Source organism: Alosa pseudoharengus, unplaced genomic scaffold (assembly GCF_046254945.1).
Source record: "Alosa pseudoharengus isolate Yale_2024_CS ecotype anadromous, Long Island Sound unplaced genomic scaffold, YU_APseudo_1.1 YU_APseudo_1.1_scf_8, whole genome shotgun sequence".
In the NCBI taxonomy this organism is placed as follows: Eukaryota; Metazoa; Chordata; class Actinopteri; order Clupeiformes; family Clupeidae; genus Alosa; species Alosa pseudoharengus.
Genome location: NW_027468870.1, coordinates 4523864 through 4541363, shown reverse-complemented (window position 1 = coordinate 4541363; position 17500 = coordinate 4523864). Strand labels below are relative to the sequence as shown.

General features: G+C 43.5%; 1 protein-coding gene across 1 annotated transcript in view; it reads right to left on the bottom strand.

The window, feature by feature from the left end:
* Nucleotides 1-9486: 9486 nt before the first annotated feature.
* Nucleotides 9487-17500, bottom strand: part of rars1 (arginyl-tRNA synthetase 1) — a 34054-nt gene continuing 26040 nt past the window's right edge. The window contains exons 14-15 of the mRNA XM_076274458.1: nt 13094-13341; nt 9487-9845 (exon numbers count right to left, since the gene is read on the bottom strand). Of these exons, the coding sequence (XP_076130573.1) occupies nt 9736-9845; nt 13094-13341 (358 nt within the window). The 3' untranslated portion in view covers nt 9487-9735. The remainder of the gene's footprint in view (nt 9846-13093; nt 13342-17500) is intronic.

Below are 17500 nucleotides of genomic sequence, written 5' to 3'. Positions count from 1 at the left end.
ATATCATCCCTTCCTCCTGATTTCCCCGTGCTACACCAAGACGCTACAGCCTCGCCACGCATGCAGGAAGGGGAACAAGATCAGCAGACCAATTACCTGTTTTACTGAGCTCCCAGTGAGAAACAAGGAGATGGGAACAAACATACACTATATTTAACAAATACCTATACTATATACAGTATAACATATACCTATACTATATTTACAGTAACATATACCTATACTATACAGTATAACATATACCTATACTATATTTAACATATACCTATACTATATACAGTATAACATATACCTATACTATATTTAACATATACCTATATTTAACATATACCTATACGATATATCACATATATGATACTATATAAACTTATATGCTAGCTACATGACACTACTGTATGTCATACAGCGTTATATTCCTCTGGTGACTACACATTCCATACTTTGAATGAAAAAGTATGATAAAAGAACAAGGCCTGCAACTGGTGTAAATCACCCAATCCATTTGCACTGTAGCCATGTGTGGATAGAACCGAGTAGATGAACTCATTCTCTTGCTATTCTATTCCTTTTTATGGTCGTGCAGTGTCAGCTGGGTCAAAATGTGATATGATCTGTAGTTAGACAGGGCAGGGGAGCTCGGACATATTTGAGTGCGCATGGGTATTTGTATAAGCAGACTCATACATTGAAGGGTTATATATTCTGCCTATATGTTAAGTTTGCCTACAGCGGGGAAAATAAGTATTGAACACGTCAACAATTTTTTCAGTAAGTAGCCTATACTTCCAGTGTGGCTATTCGCATGAAATGTTCACCGGACATTAGTATTAACTTAGGTAATGCACACATATATAAAAATCCAAACATTAATGTCTGAAAGTAGAGTTATGAGTAAAAAAGTATTGAACACGCTAAGAAAAAGCAGTACACAAAGGCAAGAAATGGCAAGGAACAAACTGGAATCTATAAGTAGTTAGATTATCCCCCCTATCTGTGCAAATGAATATAAGTTGGGTTAGTACATCTTGATGGGCTATAAACAGGTTTTTCGTTACCAAGGTGTGACACAAGAAACATTTCATGATGGGTAAAAGCAAAGAGCTGTCCCAAGACCTTTGCAATCTTTTTATTGCAAAACATATCAATGGAACTGGTTACAGATGCACTTCAAAACTTCAGAATCATCCAGCAAGCAGTATTGGAGCCATTATCTGCAAGTGGAAGGAACATCACTGCATCATCAACTGGCCATGCACAGGATCTCCTTGCAAGATTTCTGACCAGGAAGTCAGAAGGATAGTCAGAAGAGTAGGCCAAGAGCCAAGGACCACTTGGAGAAAGCTCCAGAAAGACTTGGATGCAGCAGGTACTATTGTTACAGAGAAAATCATAGGTAATGCACTCCACCGCCATGGCCTCTATGCACGCACATCCAGAATGATTCTATTGCTGAAGAAAAACATGTCGAAGCTTGTTGAAAGTTTGCTACAGAACATTTGGACAATCGTATGAAATAGTGAGAGAATGTATTCTGGTCAGGCGAGAGCAAAATTGAACTTTTTGGATGTCATACTACACACCATATTTGGAGGAGAAATGGCACTGTGCAATCACCCTAAAAATACCCTACCAACAGTGAGGTTAGGTGGTGGCATGGTGTGGGCTGTTTTGCATCTTATGATACTAGCAGACTTTATACAGTTGAAGGAATGATGAATGGAGTCATTTTGTTCTGGGATAATCTTTACATCAACCAGGATGATGAGGATGAGACATAGCTAGACCTTCCAGCAGGACAATGATCCAAACCATTCAGCAAAGGAAACTCCCAATTGGTTTCAGAGAAAGGAAATCAAAGCCCTGACTTCAATTCAATTGAACAGTTTTGGAAGTTAACTAAAGATCAGGATTCACAAGAGGGACGTGGAATCTTCAATATTAAAGGACTATCTGTTTAAAAGAATGGGCCAAAATCACATCAGAATACTGTAATTGATTAGTTTCATCATACAGGAAATGCCTTGAATCTGTCATTACGAATAGGCTTTTCCACAAAGTATTTAGGAAATTTCAGCAGGTGTGTTCAATATTTTTTTCCTGTGTCATTCCACTTTATTCCACATAACTCTACCTATGGACTTTAATGTTTGGATTTTTTTATATGGGTGGATTATCTGAGTTAATACTAATGTCTGGTGAAAATTTCATGCAAATAGCCTCATTGGAAGTATGAAAAAAATGTTGACGTGTTCAATACTTATTTTCCCTGCTGTATATGTTAAGTCTGTATGCTTATTAGATGGAAAGCATCAGACTCCAAAGCATCGCTAGTCAGCTGCTGTCTTTAGAGAGTTAAGTGATGCTTTGCTGCCTGTAGTGTTGTCTTTAGAGAGTGTTGCTTTGCTGCGTGTAGTGTTAATGCTTAGAGAGTGTTGCTTTGCTGCCTGTAATGTCTTTAGAGTGTTGCTTTGCTGCCTGTAGTGTTGATGCTTAGAGAGTGTTGCTTTGCTGCGTGTAGTGTCGATGCTTAGAGAGTGTTGCTTTGCTGCCTGTAATGTCTTTTACATTGTACAATGTAATGATTTACTTTTAATCTTCATGTGGGTGTCAGGGTGGGGACATGATATGTATTTTACTGAGCGCGTTTGCACATAGGTCTTGGGCAGTCGTGCTGTGTACTACCGAAGGTCTTGGGCAAGGCACCCGCCGGGTAGCTGTACAGCATTAAGACGCAACATCTACAAGGTAAAGGTTTATTGTGTTACCAGGAGAACCGGTGTGTTAGGACCAATAGCCTGGAACACAACGCAACGCAAAATGAGTGTGTGTTGCTCTGATGTAATTCATGCTCATGTTTGGAAACGTATCTAATGAATATGCTGTGTGTAACAACTGTGATGTAGGATTGTGAAGACTGATGCCAGGGCTGCTTTTCTACTGTCATTTCGTGTGGTTTCCGAGTCACATTGATGTAAAAAAAAGAATGTTTGTTATGCTACGTGACGTGATATTATCTGTGCCTGTGTCTATCAAGCACTAATGTTAATGCTTTTGTGTCTGCAGGCAGATTGCTCCTGCTGCTTTGCCTAAATTAAGTGTACAGTTACCTTTCTTTATATTTTCTTTTCTTTCTTTTGTTTGGATATTTATCAGTGGAGACCGTTTTCGAGTTCGCAGGTGCTAGGCTAGCGCAAGTCAATGGTATGTGCTAGCCTGCCACTAAAAACAGTCTTACCCACTCCAAAGTACACCCGAGGCAAATTCCACACAATCGATGTAAATGTCTGTGTTGATAGAACGGTCTTCATTGATAAATATCACACTTGCTTACTTGAAAATGAGGTCCTATGTCCAAAATCCTGAACCACCCCTTTAAGTGTAAATTATAAAAGACTTTGCCTGAGTAGTCACATTGTATTTATGCAGAAGGAAAAAATGATTAACTTGCACGATAGGTGGTGAACACTAATAACACCTTTATATGATCTATATTATATCAATACAGATAGTAATCACTTTACACAAAAAAAAAAACTGTCTAGACTGGATCCTGTACCATGGTGTCTGGGTTCAGGTGCTGGTAGACTGGATCCTGTACCAGGGTGTTGGGGTTCAGGTGCTGGTAGACTGGATCCTGTACCAGGGTGTTGGGGTTCAGGTGCCGATAGACTGGATCCTGTACCAGGGTGTTGGGGTTCTGGTAGAGAGCCTCAGATGCTGTGGTGTTGGAGGGAAATTCATCCTGTGACGTTGCAGCCAGATCATTGTCATAATCAGCCGACTAAAAAAGATTTCAATAGTTAGATCAACATTGAGTGAAGAATTCAATGTGTGTGACTGATGTGTGTTATTAGGTATTAAAGAGCATGTAAAAGTTAATATCACATCTCACCTCTGGTGTGGCAGAAGAAGCAGGAGCAGTAGTTACCTGGCTAAGAGGCACAGCAGAAACTTCAGGAAAAAACAAAGGAGTGTTATTCTATCTCTGTGACTTTGTGTGTGCGTGTGTGTGTGTGTGTGTGTGTGTGTGTGTGTGTGTGTGTGTGTGGCACATATTCGATTCATATTTGATTTATTTCCACTCATGAAGGAGGCCTGAATCCAATAATATTGGAATCCATGCAGTGTGGTGTTGGTGTTGGAATGCTCTGAACCATAATTTTACGAACAAGGGGGAGTTAGTAGTCAACAGATTTGTTATTGTGGACTTGCCTAAGTGAGATACAGTAACTTCCTGTTTTCAGAGAAGAGAGACAGACGACACATGAACCCAAGAGATGGATGATAAATGCGATCAAGTGATAGAGAGTGAATTATAGAAGGAGAGAAGACAAGATGAGAAAGAGAGGAATATTTCCCCACCTCTAACCCTTCTCTTCCTGCACGTGACACAAATGAAAAACACAATTCCAAGCCCCAACACCACTATCGTCATGGATACGGGGAGAACCACAGGAAAACCTAAGAGAACGTAGGGTCACAAAAGTTACCACAGAAGAACGTCATCATAGTGCCACACAGGGAGATTAATGCAATCATGATTAATTAAGATATAACCGCACAAGAATACACTGGAACCACAGTCAAACAAACAAAAAGAAGTTCCTGTTACATACTCAAAATATTCAAGTGAACAGAGAAAACAAATATTATTATGCAGTTTAAATTTAAATTGCGTAATTCAATGTCATTTTGCTTTGATATCTTCTTGCACATTTATACTTCCAGTCACATACACAACTGGTTTGTAATAATATGTAATATCACATACTTATGTTGTCCATATATTTTGTATTTTTGTGTAGTGTCACATCAGCGGGTGTGTTCGATCTTGCAACGCTGCACAGATCTGACTGAATCATACGAACATGCCTTACGTTCAGCCAGATCTGCACAACGCTGCACAGATCTGACTGAATCATACGAACATGCCTTACGTTCAGCCAGATCTGCACAACGCTGCACAGATCTGACTGAATCATACGAACATGCCTTACGTTCAGCCAGATCTGCACAACGCTGCACAGATCTGACTGAATCATACGAACATGCCTTACGTTCAGCCAGATCTGCACAACGCTGGAAGTCTAATGTAGTCACTGATTTAACAACAACTCTTTTGTAATAATATGTAGGGGAGAGCCAGGGCGATTAAGAAGTGGGACGAATGAAACATTCCAGTTTTCATTCCAATCATACATACCTGTGTGCATATACAGCTATACAGTCTTGAACTTGTCAACACTTGGAGAGTTGGAGAGCGGTTCGTCCACAGCACACCGGTGTGTTCCATAATCATCCTCAGTGAGGTTGGTGATGGACACCAGAAATAATCCTCCAGTGGTGTCGTCATAGAGATAGAACCTGTCTCTGCTCTCCTATTGGTCCTTTCTGTCTGTTCTGATTCTATCCTCACACCCTACAGCTGTGTTCTTACACAGATACTTGCTCTTGAGTTTATCAGTATCTTCATACTTGCATTTGATGGTGATATCATCTCCAACATACCCTGACACTTTATAGACTTCCTCTTTTCCTGGTATGGTAAAAAGGAGTGAATGAGTCAGAGGTCTGAAAGTGTTCAGTGTGTCTAATAAACAGGCAACTTGACACAATATGCATATTCAAAAGTAAAAGAAAAGCATTCACCTTCTTTCATTTTCACAGTGAATGCTGTGTATATATCTATGTCCATGAGTCTGTCCACTGCACACCAGTACTTCCCCTCATCGCTCTGTTTCAGGTCTCTCATGATCACCTTTACGAAACCGCCGTCCATATTGTCATACAAAGATAATCTGCCTTTATTCTGCCACCCTTTATTACCCTGTGTTGATATTACAGTATCACAGAATGAAAATGGCCCCGAATTCTCCTCGTCCTTGCAGACGTATGTCTTTGTCTCTGTGTTCATCCTTATATTTACACTTGATGATGATGGAATCGCCTGCATATCCTTCCACAGTAAAAGCCCAACAACCACCTGCCAAGAAACAACTATGAGACCGACATCCACGTGCCATCAATTTTGAGAAACACACTACGGTGTGAGTTTGACAGCATATTTTGCCGACAGTGAGTCAGACACACAAAGTGGGCAGTCAGGCCGAAGTGAATTAATAAAAGATAGATAGATAGAATTTAACACTGGTTGCGTGTGATTGGTTTGTTTAATTTCACTTCACCTGAGAGATCTCGACCATTTCACAGTCCTGGCCTTGACATAGCTTACTGTATACCTACGTTAATACCATACAGTAAATTAAAGCTCCAATGTCTACAAACATCAGGCCATCTCCCACATCCTTTCTTTTAGGGGGCCTGTGGTGTGGTCCATCAAAGTGAAGAGTTAAACAGCTTTGTCAGAAATGGTTACTCTTTTAGTATTGCATGTAATGGCATGACCGACGACTCTCAATCTGTCACTCTGCTAACATATGTTAGCCCTATAGTTAAAACACTGTTCTAGCATTTAGTTAGAGTCCAACAACTTATTATTAATGACTTGTGTAAGTCCCAATATAGGGTCTGTGTACGGTTGGTGAACTTCACGCTTATCCCGGACAGGTAACCTACCTTGACAGCGAATCAGTATTGTCCTGTTACATTGTTAATGGTATTGTCCCTGGTAGCAGCCAATACCAGTCCTGGTCTCCCCCTTTAGGCCCGTCCTTCCCGTTCACACCTATTGTGCCTGTCATGACGGGGTGGCTCTTTTAATTACATTATTGTCTAATAAAGTAACGTTACTGTTATTTTTATACTGGAAGCACGTCTCTGTCGAGTTCATCTTTGGTGTATTTTTATGAACCTGCTTGCCTGAGATCAGGTATTCAGCAGTTAATGTGCAAATTATGCTTTGCTGCGTGTAGTGTCGATGCTTAGAGAGTGTTGCTTTGCTGCCTGTAGTGTCGATGCTTAGAGAGTGTTGCTTTGCTGCGTGTAGTGTCGATGCTTAGAGAGTGTTGCTTTGCTGCCTGTAGTGTCGATGCTTAGAGAGTGTTGCTTTGCTGCAGTGTTGTCTTTAGAGTGTTGCTTTGCTGTAGTGTTGTCTTTAGAGTGTTGCTTTGCTGCTTGTAGTGTTGATGCTTAGAGAGTAGTGTTGTCTTTAGAGTGTTGCTTTGCTGCTTGTAGTGTTGATGCTTAGAAAGTGTTGCTTTGCTGCCTGTAGTGTCGATGCTTAGAGAGTGTTGCTTTGCTGCGTGTAGTGTCGATGCTTAGAGAGTGTTGCTTTGCTGCGTGTAGTGTCGATGCTTAGAGAGTGTTGCTTTGCTGCGTGTAGTGTCGATGCTTAGACATGCCTGTTTATCCCCTGTGCTGTTCCTCGTCTTCAGAGCCTCTCTCATATGTCACCAGATCTCCAGCAGGCTCTCAAAACTAAGATGTTTCTATTACAGTAAGTCAATCAGCAGACTTTGCATTTTGATGGCCTGCGCATCATTGAAGGTCCACCTGTTCACTTGTATACCTGTGCTATGAAGTCAACACAATTCGGAGCAATTTCATATATGAAGCCCCTGAAGGGAAGGACATCGTGGATGTGGGTATTTTTTAAGGTAGAAATAACATTTGATAGATAGATAGATAGATAGATAGATAGATAGATACTTTATTGATCCCCAAGGGGAATTTTTTTTTGATAACTACTTCTGTGTTCCCTCTCAAAGTCGGGGCCTCCATACAGACGGTACCTCATTATTGCTAGTGTGTCACTACCCTGGTGCAGCTACACTGAAGGAGTCCTACAGCAGTGGGCAGGAGGGGGGGGGGGGCTGTCGGTGGCTGTGAGACGACTGATCAGAGTGGTGGCTGAGTGTGGAGAACGGTGAGCAGCCAGCCAGGCTAAGGCACCAATGAGGAGTCGGCACACGCTCGGGATTATGGGAAGGGGAAAGGAGGACCTGTCAGGGAATGGAGATGTCTGAAGGACTGTTCCTACGTCAACACACAGCAGGGCCTAACCACGGAATGCTCCGCTTCCAGCTGCGCCGCACATTCTCATTCAAGAACTGTCAGGAGCCCGGAGAGAGTGGAGCGCTTTCTCAAACACCTGACACCGTCACCGCCGCCGCCGCACCAGACATCTCGTCTCGTCTCGCGGTGGGAGGGATTCTTTACCCGTGTATCGCTGTGACCCACATTCAACACGCTTCGTGACAACGCTCAGGAAAAGAGCGACTTGATGTACTATGGACCAACAGGGTTGGTCTTCTTGTTTGAAACATCCCAATGTAAGATGTAGGTCTAAATCTTCTTAATATAGGGCGTTAAAAATTAAGAATCTATTTGGGTGATTGGGGATTAATCATTTCTATTTAGATGATTGCCATTTGAATAGGCTGGGTGGATGGGTTTGGAGCACTGCCGGAATAACATGCAGCAGTAGAAACCCAGTCGCATAGTCAAGTCTGTATAAAATGCATTCTTTTTGTACTTTGTATTTCTATGATCTTGCGTGAAAAAGTTGTAAAGGGAACCGGAAGCCCTTTATTCTTCATGGCCTGTGTGATATTTTACTACAAACACTTAGAACTTAATTTTCATAATAATTAGACAGAACCAGGGAGTCTGGAGACGACGCTTTCGTTTGAGCAGAAGCAGCCGAGGCAGGAAGCCACTGACCGCCGCACTGCCTGGTGATTACCGGCAGCTAATTTACCAAATCTTTCATTTAGATCTCAATTCCAAAATTAGGTGTTCCAACGTTGACCATCCAATGAATGAATAACAACCTAGGTCCTCTGTACCTCGTCAATCAGTTCAATTAATCGCCATGGTGATTATCAGGAGCCCAGGCATTAATCAGAACTCTTTCATTTAATCCTAACGAGGACCTCAAGGTTGCAGGTGTGATGCACCGATAGGCTACACACTGACCATAGGCACTTCCATTAGGAGACTTCTTTATTGCCTTCAGTTGCAGAGCTTCAGTACAAAATGCTTTAGGTGTTGACTGGGGTAACAAACCACCAGGAAGGAAGAAAAATAATATAAAAACAACCTCAGTTATTGCACTGACCGAAACTGGCCAAAATTGGCCCATCATCAAGTTTAGCACCATATCATTTTTCTTTTCGCTTGTTTACAAACAAACAGCCACTTTCGGGGAAACTTGCAATTTTGCATTCTCCTAAAAGACCAGCAATTGGAACTCATTTCTTACAGCAGCTCTCCCCTCATTTAACAAACCCAAAACAGCCTCGCGGCCAAGTCTCTCAGCCCAGGTGCACAGAGACTTAACTGAAATAGATAGAAATCTGATGAGTGGTATTGTTATAAGCGCAGATCAATTCACAAGGCCTTAACAAGGCCTCAACCCGGAGTTTAAATTCACGCCATCTTTGGGATACGAGACGAGAGTTTGCGTTCCCAGCAGTGCGGGAGCAGAACACAGCCTCTGCTTTCTCACAAGACACACACTCATTTCTTCAATTTCCGAAATGCTTTGTTTGGTTATAAACAAATGAAGAAAAAAATGATACAGTGTAAATGTGAAAATAAGCAGAATTGCCCTTTATTGCTGACACTAGGAAACAAAAGGGTCCAGACCAATTTGCTCTCTCAAGCAAATCAATTTTCCTTCCGTTTTGTTTTAATAGTTGTAATGAATGATAAAATCCTGAAGGACATTACAGTTGGTAAACGATTGGCATTGAATACGGTCAGCTTGCGGTCCATCAGTTCATAAACCTGCGGTTGAAGAGGCTTGTGTGTGTGTGTGTGTCCTTGGGCCGCTCACATCCTCTGCACGGGGGTGATGCCCAGGATGTCGAAGCCTTTGGCCATGATGGCAGCAGTGGCGTCGCACAGCAGCATCCGCCACATGTTCACCTTCACCACCTCACCTGGAACAAACACACACAGATATGAATACATACACAAATTAAAACATACACACACACAAAAAGACACAAAAACACACAAGCAGACATACAAGCACACACACACACACACACAGAGATATGAATACATACACAAATGAAAACATACACACACATAAAAAGACACAAAAACACACAAGCAGACATAAACACATACACACACACACACAGATATGAATACATACACAAATGAAAACATAGACACACAAAAAGACACAAAAACACACACACACATACACAGATATAAATACATACACAAATGAAAACATACACACACACAAAAAGACACAAAAACACACAAGCAGACATACAAGCACACACACACACACACACACACACACACACACACACACACCAAAGGGCAAGCAGACAGGTTCAGATAGCAGGAAGGTCCTTTTAAAAAGGATTCTAGTCGAGTCCGATCCGAGCGACCCGATCAATACTATGGCATTTCCATGGTTGGCCTTTCCTGCTAAAGAGCCGGGAGTGAAATTAATGGCAGTCAAACGCCGCGGTGAGTGATGGTCACTGCTGTAACAGTGGACAGGAACACAACGCGGCAGAGACAGGAAGTGAAGGAGAGGAAAGGACACAGAGAGGAAGACTGGCATAACGACGAAGGAATAAAGACGGTCTACGCACCAGGAGTGATGTCTACGCACCATCAACGCCATCAAAACTCACTCACTAAAACAACACCAGGAGTAATGCCTAACGCCATCAAAACTCACTCACTAAAACAACACCAGGAGTGATGTCTACGCACCATCAACGCCATCAAAACTCACTCACTAAAACAACACCAGGAGTAATGTCTACGCACCATCAACGCCATCAAAACTCACTCACTAAAACAACACCAGGAGTAAAGCCTAATGCACCAGGAGTAAAGCCTAACGCACCAGGAGTAATGCCTAACGCCATCAAAACTCACTCACTAAAACAGCACCAGGAGTAATGCCTAACGCCATCAAAACTCACTCACTAAAACAGCACCAGGAGTAAAGCCTAACGCCATCAAAACTCACTCACTAAAACAACACCAGGAGTAAAGCCTAACGCCATCAAAACTCACTCACCAAAACAACACCAGGAGTAATGCCTAGGGCTGGGCGATATATCGGTATTACGACTACGACCGATATATTTTTGAAAACTATATGTAGTTTAGACAATATCGTAATACCGGTATTATGTCAAATAATGGGCCATTTTATCAAAGCCACTTGCTCTTCTGTGTTCAGACCATTCAGATAGCCGCAGCTCTGCTCAACTGCGCCCCTTGCGTGTGCACGTTCTCCCTCGCAGCACTAGAAACTTTCAAACATGACGGACACTGAGTCAGATTTTGTTTACCTTGATCAGAGGTTGGTGCTGATGCCTATTCCGTCGGCACATCAACGGCTAGACCGAGAATTCTCTAGCCGAAAATTCCACTGGAGCTCCAAGCGGTTTTGTACACGCAGATTTAAGTTACAACACTGTTTAGCAGCTACAGCTCTTCGACTCACGGTAAAATGTCATTTTTGGTACATAGCCTAGCTAATTTAAATACACTGATGAATGCTTGCGTTTAGTGACAGTAGCAGATCTAAAGTCCTCAGGGAGGCAACCTAAACGCTGATTTTATTAAGAGGATATGCACGCGACTCGCGAGCAGTTAGGGCATCATTTTTTATGATTCCTGAAACCCCATTCAATCGTGCATAGGGATTTTTCTTACGAACCGGAACATGCAAAAATGAACGCATACAAAACGACGGTAGCATCTATCACACTCTTGATGAGTGACTCAGTTACGTTGTTTAAGTAGCCTAATTTTTTTAAACTTTTTTTTTTGTTGATAGCAACATGTCTAGGCCATCATAATCTACATTTGCTTGTCATCTAGGCCCTATCAAACCCTTACAGGTAAAAAAACTGCATTGTGTGACAAAACCGCAGGTTTTTTCAATATTGTTGTGCCCAAAATAGCCTATTGCATTGTGCAGTACAATGTAAGCCTGCGTTGTCAGTCAGGGTCAACTTTTGGTCTTTTGTTATTTGCGCAGCTTTATCAGAGCAACTGCCTATGCCTATTGTAGGCCTATGTTATTGTTTACACTTTATTGCACAGCTGTTAGAGCAGTCTGAAATTAATATAATTAAAACTGGCTGTGTTGTCATAATTGTTGTGTTGAGTGAATATATGAAGCACTTCGCTCTTTCTGCTTGAAATATCAATATCGTATCGATATCGTATATCGCCAATCAGCCCCAAAATATCGGGATATCAGTTTTGGTCCATATCGCCCAGCCCTAGTAATGCCTAACGCCATCAAAACTCACTCACCAAAACAACACCAGGAGTAAAGCCTAATGCACCAGGAGTAATGCCTAATGCACCAGGAGTAATGCCTAACGCCATCAAAACTCACTCACCAAAACAACACCAGGAGTAATGCCTAACGCCATCAAAATTCACTCACCAAAACAACACCAGGAGTAATGCCTAACGCCATCAAAACTCACTCACCAAAACAACACCAGGAGTAAAGCCTAATGCACCAGGAGTAATGCCTAACGCCATCAAAATTCACTCACCAAAACAACACCAGGAGTAATGCCTAATGCACCAGGAGTAATGCCTAACGCACCAGGAGTAATGCCTAACGCCATCAAAACTCACTCACCAAAACAACAATGGGAATCTCTCAAATGCCTTTCCCAAACATATACGTGCGCACATCTCCTAAACTCTTCTGTTTAGACTGCAGTGTGTGCGCACAACGACTGAGCCTCTCAAGCAGGTGGCTAAAACAGCCAAAGGACATTCCTCTGACAGAACCTCCCACGTTTCACACACAGAGGGACCCTTGAGGAGGAGATTAGACTTGTGGATGCTTTTCTTCACCTGCCAATAAGCAGCCCTGGCCTAATACAGTTCCATTCCCCATCACCCAGGTGCATGGTACACTATGGATGTGCATTAGAGCAGAGTTCCTTGGCAATGCTGGAGTTGCTTGAGTAAACAGTGCCCCCTAGTGGAGAAACTCAGAAATGCCTCATAACTCAACTGCACAGCTGGAATGGAAAGTCCTCACGAGTCCTACTGGGTGTGGAAAACCATAAAGAAGCTCACATATGCTGAACATGTTGCTGTTGTTGGTGTCTGTCTGTCACTGTGTGTGTGTGTGTGTGTGTGTGTGTGTGTATGTGTGTGAGAGACTCACCTGTCTGTCGGTCCTTCTCCACGCAGTAGCAGCTGTCGTAGAACTCGGTGAAGGTGGTGGCCAGCTCGTACAGGTAGTCGCAGAGCGTGTGCAACAGCAGGTCATCCAGAATCTTCTGCAGGATCTCGGGGAAGCGCAGGATGCACTTGCCCAGCTTCCACTCCTTCTCGTGGTCCAGCAGCACCTCGGTGGTCTCGGCCGCCTTGCGGAGCGCAGCCTCGTCGATGTTGGCCAGCCGGGCGATGGATCTGGAGCGCAGAGGAAGAGGGGATGAGCGATGCAGGATTATTAGAGAGAGAGAGAGAGAGAGAGAGAGAGAAAGAGAAAGAGAAAGAGAGAGAGAGAGATAGAGAGAAAGAGAGAGAGAGAGAGAGAGAGAGAAAGAGAGAAAGAGAGAGAGAGAGAGAGAGAAAGAGAGAGAGAGAGAGGTTTGGGATGAGCGATGCAGGATCACATGATTTAGCAACGCATGTGCACGATAAACAAGACCTAGAACATCACATTCAAAGAAAAACACAACAATACAGAGAGGGAGACAGTGAGAAATAGAGAGAGCAAGAGAGAAAGAGAGAGAAACAAGAAGAGACAGAGAGAGAGATAGATAGAGGGTGATGGTGGAGGGTGATGGAGGTGGTGGTGTGGTGGAGGTGGTGTGCTGGAGGTGATGAGGTGGAGGTGGTGGTGGTGTGGTGGTGGAGATGGAGGTAAAGCAGAGGGGAAAATAAAGGGGAGACAGCAAGTGAGATGGTCAGGCCCGTAGAAAACCATGAGAATCCTCTAAAACAACTTGTTGTGGTTGTGGCCCAGATCTTTCACACCTGACTGGTTTTAAGACAATGAGGATCCACTTAGAACCACTATAGCAGAGACGGTTGATAAAGCGAGACGATTCATAAGAGGGTAAATTCTGGCACGTTGTGACGTGGGGTTCGAAGCGGTCACGCCCATTTAGGAGTCTAGGGGAGGTCCAGTGTCTATGTATTCCTATGGGAGAAATTGACATTTTCTCAGAATATGACCAATCCCTTAGTCCTACATTCAGCGATGTAAGTTTTGAACCCATTTTCTACAAGCCACATGTCTCCCTAACATTCCGACATTGAAATTACATTTTCCAACGAAACAAATAAAGACAAAAATAGCTTTGTTCGTGATCTGTCACTGTCTCCTCAAAGCTCTGGTGCACAGCCACCTGTTCTCAGAGGCTCTAGACTTAGAGATGGATGATAAACTAACCTAACATATTTTTTGCTAGAACTAGTAGACTACCACAACGTTGCTGAACGTATGTTATTTCAGGTTTGTTTGCAACAATATAAGTTTAACCAAAGTCCTTAGCTGCTAGCTAGCTAGCGAACATTCCCATTCACTTTCCGTTTACTGTGCTAACGTTAGCTAGCTAGCTAGCTAGCTAGCTCGGTTAACGGGGCAAAATGAAATTATTAATTCCGTGTCCGAAAGAGTGTTTCATTGGCATCACACACAAACAATGACTGTAAAATAGTATACAAAATTATATTTATATGTTATTATTGCTTATTCAGAGAAACGTTTATGTTTTGACACGCCTATTTAGGAGTCCGGAGTGCCATTTCGTTCCATTGGTGAATCGTCTTCTGATTCATCTTAGTTAACTATAGAATCTTTATAGTATACTCAAACCATGAGGATCCACTTAGAACCAGTATAGTCTACTAAAACCATGAGGATCCACTTAGAACCACTATAGTCTACTAAAACCATGACACTGCTGTGAGAACCACATAGATCCATTTAATGCCATGAAGCTTATGTGTACAACCTGCACTAAAAGAGATCCAGATGTCTGCTGGCTTCTCACATCCAGACTCTGACTAATCCAACACCCATCCCGTGTCCCAGGATCTCACACACACACACACACACACACACACACACACACACTCACACTCTCTCTCTCTCTCACATACACACACTCTCTCTCTCTCTCTCTCACACACTCACACACACACACACACAGGTTAAGGTGGAAAAAGGAATGCAGTGTACCAATTAGTGCTAATGGACTCAGTGTTTACAGTGATGCTCTGTAGAACACAGCAACATGCTGACATTAATATGCTGACATCATCAACTCTTAACATTCACCAGGAAATCCATCACCTTCATCTCCCGATCCCACCCCCTCTCTCTCTCCCAAACACGCACACACACACACCCTCTCTCTCCCACACACACTCCAAATCCCACCCCCCGTCACACACGTCAGTGTCAGTGAAGGTGGAGTATGTTTAAAAAGGAGTATGTTATGGTAAAGTGCACGTCAGTAAAGGTGGAGTATGTTATGGTAAAGTGCACGTCAGTAAAGGTGGAGTATGTTATGGTAAAGTGCACGTCAGTAAAGGTGGAGTATGTTATGGTAAAGTGCACGTCAGTAAAGGTGGAGTATGTTTAAAAAGGAGTATGTTACGTTAAGGGGCCTTGTAGTCACTCACATCTGCTATCCCCTGGACCACGGTGGCCAAATCCCAGTCTAACGGGAGGCAATTTCAGCCGGTGATTAGAGGGGGCGGCAGGTCACCAAGAGCTTTGATGGCTATTTGTCAACACAGCGTGGCGGTTGGGGAAGGAACAGATTGGGCACACTTCACCTGTACCCACCCCTCTATATACACGCACGCACGCACGCACACACGCACACACGCGCACACACACACACACACACACACACACACACACACCTAAAGGCCAGGGCAGTCCACAGCTGTGCCTTCCACTCTGACCTGGCCTCAGGCATGCTGGGCAAAGCTCTTTAAATGGATGTTTAGAGCTTCCTGACAGCGTGCCGCATCCAGCAGGAATGCTGTTTGTCTCTCTGTGTGTGTGTGTGTGTGTGAGTGTGTAAGTGTGTGTGTAAGTGTGTGTGTGTGTGTAAGTGTGTGTGTGAGTGAGTGTGTGTGTGTAAGTGTGTGTGTGTGTGTGTGAGAATGTGTGTGTGTGTGTGTGTGAGAATGTGTGTGTGTGTGTGTGTGTGTAACCCCAGCAGAATGCAATCAGCCCAGCTCTGGGGCAGAACATCCATTAGGACTCTGCATGGCCACGGCAGTGGCGGCGGCAGCGCCCAAAATCCCCGGGTGACAGGCGGAGATTTCACGACTGGCTGCCCACCGCCGCCGTGTCACACGACAAATTTGGACAACGAGCGACAAGCTGCCGCCGCGCTCAGGAAGAGACGAGGCGTGGAGCGGAGTTTCAGCGAGAGCTAAACACAGCTTTCATCTCTTTTTATAACGCAACTACCCCCCCTGACATTTCTAGATATCACTTTTACTAGGGCTCTTTCCCAAAAAAAATATTCCTGATAAGAACTTTCTGTGTGAGTGTGTGTGTATGTGTGTACAAATGTGATATATACAGTGCTGTTTAAAAGTTTTAGGTCCATCTGTAACAATGCTGTAGAAGGGAAGCTTTCAAAAGTTTCAACACATTTTAAAAATTACATTTCTAAGTTGCACGGTACAAACACAAAACAACGTATGGAAAATGTAAATATTCTGACACATTATTATTATTAGACAAGAAAATAATAAATTTCCCAAGACACTTCGCACTGCAATAGTGTAAATAACCACGGTGTCCTGCCTGCCCAGAGCCCTCTTTTAGGGAGCCATGAAGGTGTGTACTGCCTGTCCCATCGTCATTCAACGTCATCTCAAGGGATGTTGTGTTGTGGCTGTGTTGTGTTTTGCAGTTTTGTGCAGTGTTGTGTTGTGCAGTGTTGTGTTGTGCAGTGTTGTGTTGTGCTGTGTTGTGCTGTGTTGTGATGTGCTGTGTGCTATGGTGTCCAGCATTGATTCCTGATAGAAAACCAACAACTAATCAAGCAGTGTTTTGTTTGGCCTCTTGCACGAGTCCTGTTTAGGGCAGAGAATCACTAAAGCGGTGAAATCTACTCGTCCACTGGGAGCCTAGCATATCGTCGGATCTCCTCGTCTCCAATAGCAACGGCTGCCAGATTCCCCCGCTGTCGCCTCCGAGACTAGCAGTTCAGAGGGATGGCATTGCACCAGTGTGGCACCAACCCCCCCTGGCATGTCCGCCACGCTTGGCACGACGGCGCCAGCCCCATGTGCTGGCCATGGTTAGTTAGGCAGCTAAATGTGCAGTGAAATTCCTGTGCACAGGAACAATAAAGACCATCGGTTCACCGAGTTCACCAAACGCTCCGGTTAGCTGTGTTGGCACCGCCACAACTTCCTGTCTTCTCCTGCTGTGGACTGAATGCCGCTGGTTATAAGAGCAGATTCAACATGGCCGACCTCAGCCACCCCCTACTGATCTTGAGTTGAGTTGTGCTTATGGCGTCTTCCTGGGTTTCTGCTACCATCTCCTGCTGCTTCGTCTAAAGAATGTGAGACCTTGAGGCAT